The 20647-nt window shown below is 32.5% G+C and overlaps 2 protein-coding genes across 2 annotated transcripts; both read left to right on the top strand.

Annotated features, from left to right (window-relative positions):
• Positions 1–3452: 3452 nt before the first annotated feature.
• Positions 3453–4138, top strand: LOC122535014 (short transient receptor potential channel 4-like). Its single transcript, XM_043666159.1, has 2 exons — positions 3453–3723; positions 3975–4138. Exons 1-2 carry the CDS (start codon positions 3498–3500, stop codon positions 4082–4084), a joined length of 336 nt encoding a protein of 111 aa, XP_043522094.1. The 5' UTR covers positions 3453–3497; the 3' UTR covers positions 4085–4138.
• Positions 4139–4325: 187 nt separating this feature from the next.
• Positions 4326–7209, top strand: LOC122535013 (short transient receptor potential channel 5-like). Its single transcript, XM_043666158.1, has 5 exons — positions 4326–4661; positions 5090–5341; positions 5857–5972; positions 6054–6212; positions 6898–7209. Exons 1-5 carry the CDS (start codon positions 4367–4369, stop codon positions 7066–7068), a joined length of 993 nt encoding a protein of 330 aa, XP_043522093.1. The 5' UTR covers positions 4326–4366; the 3' UTR covers positions 7069–7209.
• The last annotated feature ends 13438 nt before the right edge of the window (positions 7210–20647 follow it).

The raw sequence follows: 20647 nt of genomic DNA, 5'->3' as shown, positions 1-20647 counted from the left end.
GTAAGAAGAATGGGACGACGACGTTTGTCGCCCATCTGCGCCGCGTTTAACAGAGGCGGATACCGACAATGGGCTAACTCTATTGTTGCCGCCGACACGCCGGTCACAATATTTCCTGATATCCTGGCTTTTCGGGACTCCGGGGGATCTCCACGTAAAACCGCCACCGATCCCATCTTGTGATACATGCCGCCTGTTTTCCTCAAAGAAAGGAGAGAAAACCGAGTCGACAGCTGTCGATTTTTCGCGTCAGAGTAAACGCACGAGTTCCTCGAAACAATTAGAGGGGCCGTTTTTATTGGCGACAGTTGACAGAAAATTGCCGGGAAAAACATCGTGCGATTTCCTTTCCTCTCTGTAGAAAGGGAGGATACACTTTCACTGTTCTTCTGCTAGGAATTTTATAAATTTTGTAATTTTTTTTTTTTTTCGTTATACGGGTAGAACTTGATTGATATGAATTTATATCTTACGTCATGTTACTTGTACATTTATATTACTTGTGTTATATTTATTTGAACCAAATTTTGGCCGATGGCCGACTAAATGATTGCCGATTGAGTCCACTTGCAATTACAGCTGAATCAAACTAACAGAGAGGGGAATTAGTGCACTTCTGTCACACGAGTTTCAATATATATGTATAAATAAATAATTTAATAATAATAATAATAGTAATAATATATATATAAATAATTTAATAATAATAATAGTAATAATATACACACACACACATATATATATATATATTATGTCCTTCAGCAAGGGATATTTATATTTTTCTCTTCGATTTTTACAAAAATTTTTCAGTGTTTTCACATAAAACTCCACTCACGATATCTTTCCTCTCCATTGCAAACGTTTCCAGTGCAAGGAAATTTTTGTTCTTTGTAATGAAGATTTGTGCTCAGGTATTCTGTTGTTTATTGTACACTGCTTAATATACATAATACATGTATATTGCAGGGTGTCACCGCGCTTCACATCGCGGTTCGCGACAGGAACTTGCCAATGGTGGAGTATCTGCTGAGCCAACCCGACATCGATCCAGGCGACGTGCACCTGCATGCCATCAGAGAGAACGAGATAAAAATCGCCATCGTCATTCTAAACAAACTGAACGAATTGTCACCCGGTCTGGAGTACGCCGGCGTGACGCAGAGCACCGATTTCCCGAACGAGGCAACGCCGCTCGCGGTCGCCGCCCAGTACGGACACTTCGAGATGATCAACGTGCTTCGAAACAGGCAACACAGCCTTCCGAAACCTCATCTACCCAGCTGCGTCTGCGAGGATTGCAAGTACGAGAGAATAAGTATCGAACATAACGAACGTTTGCAGGTTGACTGCGGATTTTTATGCATTTTTAAATTCTCATGAACGTTCAATGGAGCTCAAGTAGAAAGTCGTGTCTTCTACGTATTATTGTAATCAACGATCGGCTCTTTGTGTGCAAATTTTTATATATTTTTGCATATTATACTTTTGCACATTTTGCACTACAAATTTGCATAAAAATCGACAGTGTTTTGTAAAAAGCGTACGTGGATGAAGAAACATTAAGAAGCTTGCAATTTTGCGAAAATTGACAGTAATTCAAAGTTCACTACAAATTCTAATTTATAGAGTCGATTTTCCGATGTAATGTCAAATTCAACTAACGACGCAAAAGATTTCTATAGAAAAAAAAAAAAAAAAGTAAAAACGAAAGAAGAAAACGGTTTCACAAGAAATGAAATGAAATTAACAAGCTTCTGGTTCGACAGCGTAGAAGCGAAAGAGAAAAGTACGACGTTCTAACGATAGAGAAGATGCGATTATATACATACAAGGCCATTGCAAACCCAGCGTTCATATGTCAAACGGTCGACGATCCAATTTTGGAAGCGTTCAATTTGTCCTGCGAATTAAGAAGGGCCGGCACGTTCGTCAGGGAATTTTATTCCGAGTACAAATCGCTCGCTCAGGTTACTTTTATTTTTCATTAAATTATAGAGCAATTAGTTCAATCGCCACTCTCACTAGCATATACGTTTCAAAGAACGACAAAGAAGATCGTTTAAAGATTCTAATAAAGATATGTCTGCGTTTGAATTCTTTTTCACGAAAGAAAAGCACATAAATGTTTAAATTGAAAAATAATATTGAAATCAAAATTAACATAAAACTAAATTAAAATGTAATATGAATATAATACTTTATGTAGAAAAAAAGTATACAGGTGCGGTCGAATGTGTATGTACGAGCGAGCATAGACTCAATCGAGAATATATTTCTCTCTCTCTACAGAACGTTTCACAATTTGCAACCGATTTGATCGGTTGTGCCAGAAGCGCGGACGAGGTGGAAACCATATTGAAACAGTCCACTGGATTCTCTCATTCGTATAAATTTTTATATCCCAGGCTGTTGTTCGCGTTGCACAACAAGCAGAGAAGCTTTGTAGCGCATCCTAATATACAACAGGTATATTATTTGTACATTTCTACATTTTATAAAAATGAAGATTATATTTTTAATTGTAAACAATAAATATAAACATTATACTATATTATATAAATATTATATATATGAATATTAAATCGCATCCTCATATACAACAGGTATACATTGTACATAGTGACCCATTCTGATACATTTTAGAAGAATGAAGATACCTTTACATATAATTAATTAAAACAATAATATAATTATATGGTATATTTTTAATTATAAATAATAAATATAAATATAAATATTATATTATAATATTATATATAAATATATTATATAAATTTATAAATATATTATATAAATATTATATATATATCATATATATAAATATTAAATCGCATCCTAATATACAACAGGTATACATTGTACATAGTGACCTATTCTGATACATTTTACAAGAATGAAGATACATTTACATACAATTAATTAAAACAATAATATAATTATATGGCACATTTTTAATTATAAATGATAAACATAAATATAAATATTATATTATAATATATATAAATATATTATATAAATATTATATATATATATATTATATATATGAATATTAAATCGCATCCTATATACAACAGGTATACATTGTACATAGTGACCTATTCTGATATATTTTACAAGAATGAAGATACATTTACATACAATTAATTAAAACAATAATATAATTATATGGTACATTTTTAATTATAAATGACAAATATAAATATAAATATTATGTTATAATATTATATAAATATATTATATTATACATGAATATTAAATATATATATATATATATGAGTATTATAAATTTGTATTAAAATATAATTATTATATAATTTTAATTAATCATATATATATATATAATTACATTACAAATAATATTCACCATTAGTGATAAATGGTAATAACTACAAAAAAAAAAAAACCAATAATCTCCCGTCGTTCACTAAAAAACTGAAATTGTCAATTTGCAGCTGATAACAAGCAGGTGGATCGACGGCTGGCACGAGTGGATATCCATGGACACGTGGATGAAGTGTTTGTTCGTGCTGGTGCGAATCTTCGTGCTACCGGTGATACTGGTGGTGGTGCTGGTCGCACCGAATTCAAAGAGGTCGAAATTTTGGCAGTCGCCGGTCAACAAGTTCATCTCGTCGACCGCCAGTTACTTGGTGTTCCTGTTGTTCGTTTTCCTACAGTCGAACATGGACAAGAGCGAACAGCTCCGCGGACCGCCCAACAACGGTAACAACACATTTACGGTAGTACCTCGTTTAGAACCTCGGCTCGGATAATAGAGGCTCGTTGTATTCTTGTTGTATTCTTCGACTAATGAAATAAGGATAAGAGAAGCCGAGCTCGATCACGAGCTCGTGTACTCTGACGTGTACACCGTTCCGTATATAAACGAGGCTCTACTGCATCTGACAGATCGACGAACGAAATGAGAACGTCCGCTTCTTCTTCAATTTCTGATATCCTGGCTGCTTCCTCAGCGTACGTGTGGATCCTGATAATTTACATAATGTCGTTCTCCTGGGAGCTGATTCGCATCAGCATAATACACGGGCCGAAGAGGTTCTTCACTGGGCCGTGGTACTGGTAACGATCATTTTTCAATATTTTCGATAGACAGATGAAATTAGAGAAAGATCCGATAAGAAATGTTGAGTGATCCTCTGATATATCCTGAATTAACAGTGAGACAAAATTGAAAATTCCTTTGTATTATTTTGATATTTACAACAGTGTCCATCTGTCACTGATTTATCAAGTAAATTTATCAAAATGTTCAGAATGTTAATATCGAAGTGTCGCGCGCGAATGTCAACTGTAGGCGATTTCGATTTTAACCGGAGGACATGTTTGAAACGATGACAGGTTCGAAATGATCATGATATTCCTCTTTATTTTGACCTTCCTATATTGGATAACTGCCGCGTTGGACGTTAGAATAAACGGGCAGCTCGAATTGGAGAGGAAATATTGGAATCGATACGATCCAACGTTGATCGCCGAGGGGATTTACTGTCTGGCGACGATAATGGCCTTTCTGAAATTGTTGTACATCTGTCAGTTGGACTATTATCTCGGACCGCTTCAACTCTCCCTCGGCCAGATGATCAAGGACGTGGTGAAATTCATCATACTCTTCAGCATAATCATTTTTGCATTCACCGCCGGTAATACGACTACTCGTTGCTTATCAAGAGTTCCCAGATTTTCTATAAAATCACAACGTCTTACTTTTTTACTTTCTTCCTTCTTAGTTGTTCGTCTCGGCCCGGTCCAGAATTAGCGGATCAATTTTCAAACTTGATTTGCTCGACGATTTTCGATTTGTTTTTCTAATATAAAAAAAAAAAAAGGCATCCGACGTGTAGAACGATGAGAATAATTTGTTCCGGAGTGTACAATTTGTTCGATTTGTGTGATTTTACTTGGACACAAGATTTATTTTATTTTAGTAAATGAAACACGCGTTCTTTCGAATTAATTACGAATAATAATATAAATAATGTAATAATAAATAGCGTTTGCGCAGCATGATAAATAATAATAAAATGTTCACAGTCCTGTACAGAATTGATGAAACTTGTTGTTTCTCCAGGCACGTGTAGATTGTATCAATACTACGAGGACATGGTTCAAATTGACGACGAGTCGAAAATCAAGACCCAACAGATCAACTCGTTCGTCAATTTTTCAGCCACGTTGAAGACACTTTTCTGGGCAATTTTCTGTATGAGCCCCATCGAAAGCGCCGATGTGATAATTGAGAACCTTCCGGGTGAATCGGAGAACGAGACAATCATCAATCAACATACATTCACCGAGATTATTGGCTACATAGCTTTCGCCGGTAATACGTTCACCTAAATTTCCTTCCGGCCTCTCCGTTGGAAAAATTTCAGATAAAATTCACTTGAAATTCCAATATCTCATCGTTGAACATTTTTCACGTCGTTACGTGGTAATATTAATATCCGACAGAGTAATTTAAGTGAAGCAGCATATCTCGGGCGCGGACTTTTTTCGTTTTATATTCTTAACTTAGTGTTTTTCAATTTATAATAACACATTGGAAAGTTAAGATAAAATTCACTTGAAGTTCCAATACGGTTTGAAAATCAATGTCTGGCAAAGAAATTTAAAACAATGCGACAACAATGTCTATTGAATTGAAAATCTCTGAGTGCAGATTTCTATGCACGTAGCTGAAGAAATGTATCTACTTTGCTAAAGATTAACAAATGTTAATAATCAATGAATATTAAGATAAATACTCTACTTTGGATATTCGATACTACTTTCTAAATTACTACATCTGTTGCTCCAGCTTTAAATCCACTCCAAGTGTGATCTTTCCACTTTCAGGATTCACTTTTATTAGCGTGATCGTGATACTGAACATGCTGATCGCATGCATGTCCAGCACGATGACGAAAATCACTGAGAATGTAATCGTGGAATGGACTTTTGGACGAACTGAGGTTCGAGATACAATCAATTATTATGTTAATACAGACAATGAGGAAGGCTATATTTTACTATCGAAATGTTCATCTTTTCAGGCTTACGTTGATTTTATGCTCACGACCACGCTTCCACCGCCGTTTAATATCATTCCAACGTACGTTGGTATGCAACCTGTTGTCGAGTATTTGAAAGTATGGCTGAAACCAACCCCGGACAAACGTGCACGATGGCATCCAAATTATTGCTTTTATATCGTTAGTACACAATTAACATTTTACACACATTCGTGTAACTACGTTTCGAAAATTTCCACAATTTCGCAAATGTTCATTTCGAGAGTTGAAATCAAGGCCGAGCATCGCCGCAATAAATAAATCTTTTCATTCAAACGATTATTCAAGTAAAATTTTTATTTTACTTGTCATTTGTCATTTACTACTTCGAAACGAGGGTATATAATAAAATAATTGTCTTTCTATCGTGATATTAAATCTTCATTCTAATATCTAATACACAAAAGATTGTTATTTCTTATTTTGCATTGTTATTTGAAATTGCAATTTGGAGATATTTATTTTCAAATGTGATTTTCATTGGAATTTGTGAACGTTCTTTTTCAACAATGTTTGGTCTTTTCAATTTTCAAATTAATAATTAAATTAATAGTTAACGAATAAGTTAATAAATTGGCCCCTTTGATTTTCATATTTCAATCGTTCAATTTTTATAAATCGGACAAATATAAACCAATTTTAAAATAAGTTCTTTTAAATTAATAAAAGTACAAATTTTAAATCAAAGTTCTTTCAATTTTCAAACAATAACTACCAAACCATTAGAAAAAAAAAAGGAAGAAAAGTTAAGCAATCTTCTTAGTTGATCACTTGCTACAGATATTAAAAATCCATTCTAACAGAAACGCACATCTGCTTGTTGCAGGAAACACTAACGGAGGAAAACGACTCTGACTTTTCCATAGTGATGGGACAATTGGTCCAGCGTTACTTCCGGAAGAAAGACAAGGAGGCGGAGGAGAACGAGGCAGAGAAGCTAACGAGAGAAATTATAGAGCTGAGAAATCTTTTAAGAGACGCACTCACCACCATTTGAAGAGGAGAATGTATAAGACAAAATGAGGAATTCCAATATCCTCGTTGTTAGTGTTATCGGTAGACTGCGGATTTTCATGCATTAATGAAACAAACTTCTGAAGAGGCAGGAAGATGCAGAGAATGCACGCAATGTACAATAAAACTCCGTTTATACGATATAGATCCACGGAGATTATTAAAGTAGAAAAGTAGGAAAGCTTTGCACAGAGATTTTGTGTATCAAAAGCTTTGTGAGGAAATTAGTTACACAAGCTTTTGTTTGTACGTTTTCATGAAGAATCATTTAAATCTCTAAAAACTGTTTTCTATGTTTATGGAATTACGAATTGGTCATTTTCACCATTTTGATAATTCCTAGAACTAAACTTACACTCTTGCTAAACTGCAATTTATGTGACTCAAAAATTTCAGTAGTATCTGATTATTTGAACTGTGCGTCAATCCGAAGAGCATAAGTGTGGATGGCGAGGGGAAATTATCAACTTCGCAATAAAAATCTATTTGATCACGTTTTTAAGCCACCGCTTTCACGGTTCTAATTTTTTTTTTTTTTTTTTTTTTTATCACTGTGGAAGTATTTTTCATATAAAATAAAATGTCATATGGAGTAATGGCAGGATTATTGGAATTATTTTAATAAATCCCGTTCGAATTTTATTCGCGTTTCTGGTACACAGAGCATGCAATAAAATATATTATCAGCGATGAAGGCACTTGCACGTTTTCATAATAGAATTATTGTAATGAATTCTGTTAATGTTTCATATGTTTTAATAAGGTAATAACGAAAGTTAATTGTATTTTAACACGAAGTATGATAGCTTTAGGACTTTTTAGGGATAGATGGGAGTGTATTTTCGGCGAAGAAGACGAGGAAGATCGTGGAAAGCTTGGAAATCTCGTGAATAGCAGGGTTAACGACCCGTCACAGTCTTTCAGAATACTCAGGACCTTATGACGACAATTTTTCTGTCCGCGTCGTAAGAAAAGGCAGCTTAAAAGCTCTTTGCGCTAGAAGGCTTTGCCTCCTTACTTGCTTCGTTCTCGGAAAACGTACGCGAAATATACGAATAAATCATCACGGTGTCAATGGAAATGGAGATTCTTTTTTTTGGAAATTTTTCTATCGTCTGCGAAGAAAAGGAAGCAGTAATCGTTAATAATATTCTATTTAATGAATATTATTTTTATATATCGTGTACGTTGTAAACATATTTTTGTACTCAATTAATATAAAATTACTACATTTATTATATTAAATTATTATACTAATATAATTACAGTAAACAAACATTACTAAATATATCTTCTGTCACATTACTAACAGTTATCTGTTCTGATCTACTCGTTTATTACTTTCGTCGAGTATAATTCTGTTTTCTAAAAATATATGCTACATTTTTCTTCCTTCATAAAGTTTCCTTCGTTCGCCGCAATATTAAATTCTTCGTAAAAGTTGTGCTTGTTAATGTAGTATAAAATGAAATAACGAAATCATAACATCGAGAGAGATTGAGATTTCTTATAAATAATGTGTCTCCTTTCTTTAAAAAAAAAAAAAAGAATGTAGTAGAATTAAATATATTAAAAGCGACTGCACTCTTCGGAAGAATTATTGTGCTTGGAGAATTGTAAAATTGCAGACGAATAATCGAAGATATGCTCAATTTAATCAAACGATCAACATTACAAGTCAACTCAATCGAAACATTGATACATGAATATGTGACAGAATGTAATGTTATTTCGAGATGAAGAAAGAACTTCTCATAAAAAAAAAAAAAAAAAAATTGAAAGAACGAAACTTCTTCCGAACGAAAAAAAGAAACCGCCAGTATTTTACGAGCCGCGTGATTTGCATGTTATAATTAAATCGCCGGGCGAAAGCTCGCTCGTCTCGCGGCGCAAACCGTGAAAATTTTCTTTTAATATCCGCTCGTGTATCGAGCCATCGCCTTCAAAGTCAATTACTCTGCCTCCTCGGCTCATCTCCACTACGCTAAGAGCGCTTCGGATTGAAATCGACGTCGACGTGAAATATAAACGTGAAACATTAACTATATATAAAAAAAATAAAAAAATAAAAAATAGAAAAAACACGTTGTAACCGACAGCGACGCCCGGAAATCGAGATCCAGAATCTTGGCGATGGTTTTGGAAAAGCGATGAAAAAAAAAGGGGAAGAAAGTATAATACAGGAGTACAAACAGAGCACTCGAACGAATCGATACTCGAGTGGAAGTGGACCGGAACTCGAGTATCTGAAATTGCCCTGACGTCAGCTTTTTCCTCCCACCCTCCCTTTGTTTGTCGCGATGCAATATCAACGTTTAAACAACGAAATTGGCCGCGCCGTTGGATGAAACGATGTACCATAAAACGAGAGACGTTTCCTGTAACCCATTAGCCGGCTGATGACACGGAATCGTCATAAAATCTATTAAAACGCTGCACGCTCGCCCCTCGTTTATTGCCTTATCGACAGCATGCTCGTGTTCTTGATGCCATACCTCGCGATGGTTATTATAATAGTTTATTGTCCGTGTGAGTAACAAGTGAAGTGATGGCATAGTAGCGAACAAATAACATATAGTAATATTATTGTACATATAATATATTATTATATATTGTGTTATTAATAGTAATACACTATTATTATTATTTTATTTATAATATGTTAGATTTTAGTGCAATTACTACATACATATTGTAATATATTCTATATTATAGTGTATAATAATAATATATTAATAATATATTGTATGTAGCAGATTGTATGTATAAATAAATAATTACTATAATAATATATATAATATCATATGTATACGTGCATACATAATAATTAGACCGTGGAAATTTATACACATTTAGAGAGAAATTATTTCCTAGAATTATTAATATTGCAATTTACATATATTGTATATTTTTGCACAAATGTATGAAAATCTGGAGTCTAATAATAATATATATCTGTATAAATTTCTAAGTAGTATACTTTAAATATCTTAATACAGTATAATATAACGTATTTTTATCAATATAGTTGTTACAGTCTTTTATAACAATTGCTCAAACTAAAAGATTCCGTATAATTGTTTCAACAACCGAAATCCGCATTATTCACGTTTCCCCACTGCGAAAAGAAGTTGAAGTTCTCTCACTTAACGTTTAAAACATCGTAGCACATAATAAGAAACACAAACTACTTGTTAGTTGAAAGGAACTTTCATTTCAGGCACAATGAATTCCAATCGTGCCACGAAGTATGTGCACGCTCTCTTCGAATTTTGAAGCTGAAGCACATAGCATACCAATCTTTCGAGCTTTAATTTTTCAGTAGCTACGCTGGAATACTCGCCGAACCAAGAGGGAAGGAAAGGTAAAGAGAAGAAAAACAAACGCAAGAATACAAGATTCTTTGAAGAATCTTCAAAGGAACGAAGAAAAACAGAAAACGTTTCTGGCAATGTTTCTCAGAAGACTGTCAGAATAAGAACAGAGTAAGTGGAAAAATTCTAAAACTAAATCAAAGAAAAGAAACCAAGGAAAGAAAAATTACAAAAACAAAATTTTAATTTCATCGATTCATTTTTTTAACACTTTTAATTCACTTGTAAAATTTTGTCGATGCGTACACGACGAAAGTTCGATTTATTTCGAAAGTTCTTTCATTTCCTTTTATTTTGAGATACTGAAGTGTTCGTGCCTGTATTGATTGAAACATAATTTAAATTATAAATCATTTCTAGAATAAAAAGGTCAGGTTAAAGTGCGCGTAAATATTTCTCAGTTTCCACGAAGAATTACGCCACTTTCAAAATAAACGATGCATTTCTCACAAGATCGGCTCAGAAAGTAGAATGCATCAACTTCAAACAGCTCGCATCTACAGGTATAAAAGTCCAATCACTTATTTCGCCATTTGACGTGCTGTACTCTGATCGACATTCGTATCACTGATGAAATAAAGCACGAAAGGTGCATGTTCTATATGCCGCGTCGCATCCTAGAGCTTCTCTCGCACCCTCTAAATCCCTCGCCTACGCTTTGACGAAGTTTACCACGCGTAAAATTCGATCCTTAGATAAGATTCTCTCCTTTCGTAGGCTATTATTACGCGATACCGGAGATAAGAAGCGGAATAAAACCATTAAATAAATTACAAATGATGTAAGAGGGATCTGGTTCAGCTCGAGAGAAGAAAGAGAAGAGTTTGCAACTAATTAGACGTGGATAAATCGTGGAAGAAATAGATCAGCGACCATCTTCGAATGGTTTTATTTTCACACAACCTAAGATGTGTTCTCTTTCAAACTTGGAAGTTATTCGTGTAACATTTGTACCTCAGAAATGGCAAATTCGACGAATTGCCGCATCAGAATGAAATAAAAACATTCCTTTTTATTAAGTTGTTAAAGGTTAAAAGGCATTTAAATTTCCCAGTGCTTGAACTTTATATAATTCCTGAATCCTGTTAGACACGGAGCTTATTAAGTTTGAAGTTTCAAGTGATATCTCTTTTAAACTTTCTCGATTAAATGGTGGATCCGATGACAACAAGTTTTATCTTCTTGTAGTCAATAATTTCTAAAGTCGAGCAATGCTGATAGCCTGGTGTTCCTAGTCTTTATATTTCTTTAGAATTGGTACTATATCTGTATATTATTAAATTGAAGATTTTTATATGTTTGTACAAAATATACGTAAAGCATGCTTTCTATAAAATATTCGGCGTATGAAACAATTTTCTATAATCTCTATAATAGTTTAATCTTATCAAAATAAAAATTTGCAAATTGCTCATTACTGTCTGTGTATTATAATATAATATATATAATTATTACTGAATTATTAATTTACACGGAATATAATTTATCACTTTTGACAAACAAATCGCGTGGCTATGTTGGAAATAATGCATTTTATACTTCAGCTATTCTTCAATAGTTGAAGAACCGCAGGTTTTTGTTCAACACTGATCCAAACGCACCACAATTCACGCGTATCTCCGTGTGAAACTGGCCTTAAACTCGCACCAGTAGTAAATCTTGTCGCTAATCAAACGCACTCGCAGCCACGTTCAGTAGTAGCGGCGAGTAAAAGTCAGACCAGCGCGCAGACTGCCATCAAATGACACTCCCTCGAATTTAATCGCTGCAAACTCGTAAAACTATTAATACAGCCTTTCGTTTCGGCCTGTTTTCTTTTTAATGCTACGACGCTTTATGCGTCGACATTAAATCGTTAAGTTCGCGGCAAATTTATACAATTTATATCCACGAAATGAAAAACAAAATGCCTTTCGTGTTTCACGTGTATCGCAATGTTATTTCACGAGCGATTTAGAGAGAAATGGAGGAAAAGAATGTTTATTAATCGCTACGTGAGTTCGAACGCGGGAAAATTGAGAATTAATTGGACAGAGTAATTTATTTAAATCGCTCGCGTGGAATTATTTGGAGTTTGTAAACGTGCACTGATGCTTGTATTAATGGTTATTGAATAACGATTTCTTTCTTTCTTTCTTTCATTTTTTTTAATTCTGGCTCGATCTCCGGGAATAATTGGTGGAAAATGTGATTCAACGTGAAAGAGCCGTTTCGTAAATGGTTTTTAAAATTGCAGCTGTATCTTCAATATGAACTTTCCTTTTAGATTTCGTTCCTATGTTTTATTCAACAACAAATTTGAATGAAAAGTGAGAAATAAATTTTCCAACGGAGAATGTTCATGCATTTCATTTAAGAATAAAACGAGTGTAACTTAGAAATAGATTTAAAACAGGGGGAACGTCTGTTTAAAGATAAATCGATTTCAATGGTAAATTTAATTTTAGTAAATAATAAACGGCCCATTAATCAATTAATCATTTTATCCACCATTTGAATCGAATCTTAATAAATAATACATTTATTTCATAAATGAACATTCTTTTCCTTGAATTCATCTTTAAATTTAACTTTACTAAATATAAATTTGTATTATAATACTATATTAGGATATGTTATATTACAATATTATATTACGTGGGTTTATTAAATAGATTTATTCATTGAAATTAAATTTAAAAATAAATTCAAGAAAGGAATATTGACATTTTTAAAAAATAACAGGTCAAATGATATTAAACTCCGATATTTTTGATCGTGCTTACATTACAACTAGGTGGTTTTCAATTTGTATCGATGCCTTCTAATTAATTTCAACTCTGTTAATTTGATATCGACTCGTATTTCTTACACAAAATGCTTGACGTTTATTGAAGTATTAAATTTTAATTATGTTGTATCTAATTTCAAACCTGTTCGTATTACTTTCACATAGCAGTTATGCGACTTCGATAAAATTCCTCGTTTATTTAATCATGTGTTTCTTTGCTGAAACATTGTACATACGCATATACGTATTCTCATAAGCTACCTAGTGCTCAAAAAAATTTAATTCAGAGCAAAGTATGCCTGCAACAGTTTATACTCGACGCTCGTAATTATAAATTTTCATCTAGATGTACAAATTCAATTTTATTTATATTTCATGTTAATACCTCTCGACGTGCTTTTAATGAAAAGCTCTCGAAGAGATTCAATCACCATTTGCAAAATCAATTCCACTACGATTTTCAAATTTTAGCATTCCAAACAAAGATTTTTACCTTCTGTTTACGAAGAATAATACTAAAACGTTGAAACCACGTGCATATTATAACGATTTTTAAAATATTTTTCTCAGAATTTTTTTTTTTTCGTAAAAAGATTTGCAAAATGATAAAATATTGATTGATACATTGACAATAGATTGATATACAGATTGTATTGATACAATCAAGAATGTATTGATACAAATTGAAAATGATTCTATCAAGGTTAATTGTAATGTAAGTATTGCATTATTATTATTAATTAATATAATAGTAATTTTGTGTATAACAATGTTAAAAAAAAACGGTTGATTAAAATTTATTACATAAAACCTCAATCTCTAAATTATAACATTCGTCGAAAATATGCAAACAAAGTTGAAATTGAATAAAACTCACTCGACCGATCGATGCATTTATTAATTTCACATCAAACATTCTACTTTATCCTCGTATCTCGATTAAGCCCCTGCATGAATTTCAAATACGAACGGAGTATCGATAAAAGGGTATTCTACATGTAAAAATACGTGAAAAAATGCAGAATAAAATTTCTTCGTCGACGACCTCGTTTTCAACAAAATAGAGTTTAAATATTTCTCGTTATTGAGAAATTTTCAAATTGAATTTTCCCAGAAACTAATTATGAGTGTCTTGTGAAAAAAATTTTGTTCTTCGCTTATCTTTAACGTGGAATAATCGATCATTCGCTGAAATTAGCCAAAATTAATTATATTTCACGAAATTTTCAAACTTGATTTTCCCGGAAAAGTCTTAAAAATTTGTTTTTTTTTAAATTTATTTATTAGTTTAAATTTTTCGATTCAGTGAAAAAATTCTATTCTTTTTCTTTCAGAAATTTCTTTCAATTACAAAAAAGATATTTATATTTTAATATATATATATATATATTATATTTTAACACTTGGATCTTAACTTGATTTGCTGCCCTTTTATACATTATTTACAAATTATTTTGTAACAAGTTCTAATTGATCCTGCATTTTAGATTTCTATATTTCCGTCAATATTGTGCCTTGAATTCATTGTAATAATGAATAATATCACGTTTAATATGCATTTCATTTGAATATCAAATTAATTCGTGGGGTTAGACAAATTAATATACATTTAAACTTTAGTACTGCAAATTAATTTCTGTTCATTTGAATAGATGCATAAATGTTTGTCATGAAATTCAACGTCTCTATTTAATGTACTCTAATTTCAAACTCAATTCTCTTAAAAACGGAACATTCAACTATTTGTTACTTCTTTTCCCCTTACTTCCTTTCATTTCCTTTTCTTCTATTTATTTTTTCACGTAATTATTATTAATTATTAAACTGAAACAATGGTTCCTGGAAACAATCAATAAATAGGTTGTCCGGAAACAATCAATATTAAATTTTAGCGTGCGCTTGGCAGCAGAAGAGAATAATCGATTATAAACACGAAAATAGCAAAATGTTGATGTTAGCCGGTTCTAGTTTAATTAACAGATATTAAATTTGTTACGTAGTGTATTTTAATTTTCATTCGTCGTTAATATTCTTCAATATTCAAATATACCAATTACTTTTGAAAATTCTATTCTCCTCGTATTTTCTATTCTTTCTGTTCTGTATACTTTTAATAAAACTTCAGATAACTGTTATATTTGTGTAACATTAATTTCTTAGTTATATCTACGACTCTACACAACTGTGAATTAACTTTTCCACCTGTTATAATAATACAATTTTTATATTTGAATATAATATAGAATTGAGTATTCTTTCCCATAGTTCTCACGAAATGAATAAATTCCACTCTAAAAGAAGACTTTTTGATTTCGCTAATATATAAAATCTGTAAAATTTTCTATCTTCCAAAACTAAAAACATTATTATTTAATAATTTTAATGAATCTATTCTAGTTTTAATTAATCGTCTTTCTGCAATTCAAACTATTGAAACTACGAATTTTCCAGAAAACAGGCACACGGAAACTCGGGGAATGCGCGAATCACGTTTCGAGACTCGTTCACGGAGTTACTCGTCGATTACTTTCGCAGTTATTCAACAGTCTATTACCCAGGGAGACATGAAACCTTCCCTGGGTGAATCGTTACTGCGTAGCCCCGAGTTCTTCACACGTAAGGGAAAACTGACGAGAGACACGATTCGGTTATGGTATCGTAAATTTAATGGCAGGAAAAGGGTCGATAAAATGCATTTTCCGTGTTCCTGCCACGCATCCGGCGATCTCTATCAAATATTTAGACAAGATCACTTTTATCTGTTCGTCGATATTGCTCGTGGGCAGCGATTTTGTTGAATGATACGAGATGAAAGTGCTAGAAACAGTACGGTGAAGATCTTCGCGTTTACTGAGATTTATCCTTAATCCATAAATGTCGTTCGACATTTAAAAAAAAAAATAAAAAAAAAATAAAAAAAAGTGTTAACCTATGTCGAGAAATTATCGGTTAACAAAGGCTAATTATTTTCAATAATTTTTCGCATTTATATATGATATATCTATCTTTCTGACGAATTCTGACAAATACGTCTATGTTAATTATTTGTTCCAGAGGCTACACATTATCGTTGAAAATTTACTCATTTACACATAATAAAAATTTACACATTTCAAGCTGTGTATTTATTGATTATTTTTACGAATATTGTGAATAATGTGTTTTATATGTACAATGGAATTAAATCAAATCGCATGTACGTAACAGCGTGTACGTAATAATTTTATAGAACAAATTGATACACATTTACATGCGTATTTAATCTAAACTAATCAACCAAAAATAGACAGAAATTCATAATCAACTTTCAATCTGTACAAAAGAAAGCTTTCAATTGCATTCTTTTACCCAAAATTAAAACTACTCACTATATTACTACCGTCTGTACTCTACTGTCTACTACTCACTAAAAACCGTAAAAAAAAAAAAAAAAAAAACAATTAAAAAAACAAAGAAAACATATAAACACACAAATAAATATAAAATAAAAATATGTAACAAAATATAAAACAGAAATATATAAACAAATGTAAAATAAAATTCTTCGATTCAAATCTACAAACTGGATCGGTTCAATCTCAGATCATCGGCGGCTATTGGCATACACGTTTTCGGGTACGTGTACAGATTCGAAACAATTCGGAACCGAGCACACGCAGATATCCAAAGCGATCCAAAGTATTTCCACTTGCTATCGCACGCAACTGTCTCATCGAGGGAGGAAAAGGGTGGCAGAGGGTGACAGAGGCGAAAGCTGCGAGGATGCGCAAGGTGAATCAGTTCTGCCCGACAGTCCTTGCGCGACCTGCGTGCCGTGAGCGTCGTTCATCCGGCTTCCAATTGCAATAAACCTGTCTCAACACCCAGCAGCCACCGATTCTCTTCGATTTACCATCGGAGGGACTTTCAGCGGCTTCGACGCCGTTCAATTTCACGAGACATTTTGTAAGACTTCGCCGACGATACCGCCAGTTTTCACTCGAGACAGGATGAGGGGACCCGACCCGAAGCACGTGCCGATGGAAATTTTCTCGGCGATGAAAAGTGAAAAAGACACGCGACTGGGGCTTCAAATACGCACACGTGACGCGAACGAATGAATAAACAGATGGATTGAATTTACCTGGGATAACAGGTCAGTTGACAGAGAGACTTAAATATCGAGCGTTTAATTGACGATTTTGGAGAGCGATTATTTTTTTTATCAGTATTGCGCTGTTGGTTATTTACGATTTGGATCGGTCACGTGTTGGTTATTGATTCGGTTTTGAGAAAATAAAGAGTAAAGGGTTAGAAAGGGTTGGAAAGAACGTTGAGATAATTTTCCGAGTAGGTGATTTATCTCTTCTTCTTATTCTTATATGTGCTTCTCTAAGTACGTATAAGTAAAGTACTTCATTTTATAGTTATTATGTTATACTGTAGTAATAGTGGAGAGTCAAATACGATTCATTAAAGTAAGATCTGAAATTGGAATCTGATATTTTCGAAATAAAATATCGTTTTGTATTTTCGACGCAACTTTTAAGTACGTAATGATGACATGTCAATTATAATTCCAACAAAATGTGCAACTTTCTTCAATTAGGAAAATTCTCCTTTCAAATAACTTCAAGAAATCCTGCAATTATAAAATTTAATCAAACTAACGAACCAATTTTCTTCCACTTAAAAAAATTCCATTATTCCTAAAAAAAGAAAAAAAAAATACTACCAACTTCCAATAAAAGGTACATTCGAATTTATCAATTACTTAATCACTAAAAACCCAGAAAATCCAAATTAAATACTTTATAATATTATATATATAATATTATATAATATTATAAAATTTAATATTATAATATTATACATTTTATTATATAATTATATATATATATATATATATATATATATATTATAAAATTTATAATATTATTAGTAGGTTAGTATCTTAATTAAAGAAACAAGCGTCGACGTCACAAGTATCCATTGCCTGACACCAAACCGATGTTAACGAGCAAAGCATCGTTAAAGCCCGAACATAAATTATTTTCAACATTCATCAGACCGTCCAGCAAAGCGAGAACCATAAATAAGAAAGTAACAGCGTCGTAGCTACGGAGTATCGAGATCTTAGCAACGTTCAAAGCTGGTGTATCTCAATGAATTATTGACTTGAAATCTCCCTGTGTCGCGAGTATTGCAATTTCGTTCGTGAGTTTGCTTGGTGGTACGTTCGTGAGAGAAATTTATATGCAAATGATCGTGGCCAGACGATGGGAATGGAGAAGACGCTTCCCGTCAACGACAAGCCTCGCAACTGATACACTGGAAACTGTTGGTCCACGCCTGTGGAAAATTCAGTTGACTCGTTACGAATCGAGCGAACCAATAACGGGGGAAAACCAGAGAGAAAGAAGAAATATGTACTATTTTAGGAAGTATTTTGTTGTGTAGAGAAAGAATTCAAGGAATGAACGCTCGTGAAGAAAATCGGAGATTGGATAGAAGAATTTGTGTACCTCGGAGGATGTTCGTGAATGAGGAATCTTGTTTGTGTAATTTAGCTAGGAATCATTTCACGCAACAGCCCCGTTTTCGAGTTGGGATTTAATTTTGTTGTTGTTGTTTTTTTTTTTTTAATAAGCTTCGAATAGATATAATTAAAGTAAAAATACGGATTTCATTTATTTGAAGGAAATTTTAGTCAGTTTATCAGATTAAACGAACTCTCACTTGCTGGTCGAATCGATTTGAACGCAGGTGAAGAAATGAAGCAATCAAAATTTCTTTCGTTCTATTTCACTTTGAATACTATGCATATTTTTGTATAAATCTCTATGATTTATATATGCACCAGAATATTTTATCAACCAACATTTTTTTTTTAAATTATCAATGGAATGTTAATCGCGACTTGAATTGTGACTAATCTTTATTCTCTGAAATAACAGAGAACATTGAAGCAAGAAATTTTTTAAAAGTAGAAAACTATTGAAAGCTAGAATAATTCTAGAAGTTTGTTTGCACGTCAGAATGGTAAATAACAGTTTTGTGTGTGTAGATTGCTTCGTATACACAGGAGTAAGTGCTCATAGAGAATGGAGAGTTTAACTGGAGTTCAGGGAAACAATTCAGATAGAATATCGTAACAGAGACAGAACATTTTAACGTAACAAACAACTGTTACGCCTGTAAAATTCAAATAACGTGTGAGTATTTTTTTTTTTAATGTTTGTCTCTTCATAAAATATTCATACCATAAATATTCATACTCAGATTCGTACTTCATACAAGAATTTATGTTTATGAATATTCATAGGAGCATCGGAACATATATATCTCCTTTTTAAATTACAAAATTAAAAGGGAAAAATTGCAATGAATCGTGTTTTCCAAATATGAAATATTAAAAATATTAAATCATACATATACGAGCACACGAAATTCTAGTTATAAAAGTTTAGTATAAAACATCTCCCCTCCCCCAGGTTTCATAGTAATTATTCTTCCAACATATTTGAACAAATATAATTAATATCAATTCGTAATTATTTAAAAATTATCTAATATAATATTTACGTAATATATAAAAAATTCTTACTAGATTCTCTTTTCAAAAATTTGTGAAAATATTTCCATTATATACATTCGTTATATGATTATAATTCTTAAATAATTATTAATTTTATTACAACGTTACAATTGTCGAAAATTCCTTAAACTCCTCCGAGAAAATGGAACACAAGAAACATACTAAAATAAAGGATGAAACAGAGAATATAATAAATACCAGAATTGAATAAATCATGGTACATAAAAAAAAGAAAATAGCAACTCAAAATTCAATTTTGAATAACGTGGACCACTAAACGAATTCTTCTAAAATCGATTAACCAGTCGAGAAGAAATGAAACGTCATTTGTGAAACAGAAAAGTATCTCTAATTCGAGGTATTTATTTTATTTGTTCATTTGAAATAAATAAAGCTAGAATTATTTCAATTATTACACGTGTAAAATGATACAAAATAACGAAAACTAAAAAGCAGATCAATAACATTTGTCGAAGAAGACCCTAACTAAACAAACTGAGTATGATCTAACATAAACTTCTGTATTCACAATTACTTTAATCTTTAATCTTTCAAGGAGTACGATTCAACATAAACTTCTACGTTATCAATGATCTCAATTTTTTTTAATTATTGTAATTTCTCATTCTTTTTAACAACTCTATATCAAAAGGCTGTATCACGCGCAAAGAGAATTTTCTTTGTCTATCGGGGAAAATTTAGAACCGAAACAGAAGCTCTCATTTAAATTGCAAGAACATTTCACGCATGATAAAGATCGAAGTCAGGGCAGAAACAAACAGGGAAATGAGAGATTCGCAGAGAGCCGGAAAATTTCATCTGCGTCCGTTATTGCATTACA

This window comes from Frieseomelitta varia, unplaced genomic scaffold (genome assembly GCF_011392965.1).
Source record: "Frieseomelitta varia isolate USP_RPSP 00005682 unplaced genomic scaffold, Fvar_1.2 scaffold_660, whole genome shotgun sequence".
NCBI classification, from domain to species: domain Eukaryota; kingdom Metazoa; phylum Arthropoda; class Insecta; order Hymenoptera; family Apidae; genus Frieseomelitta; species Frieseomelitta varia.
The sequence above is the reverse complement of the archived record's forward strand: the minus strand, read 5'-3'. Positions and strand labels throughout refer to the sequence as shown.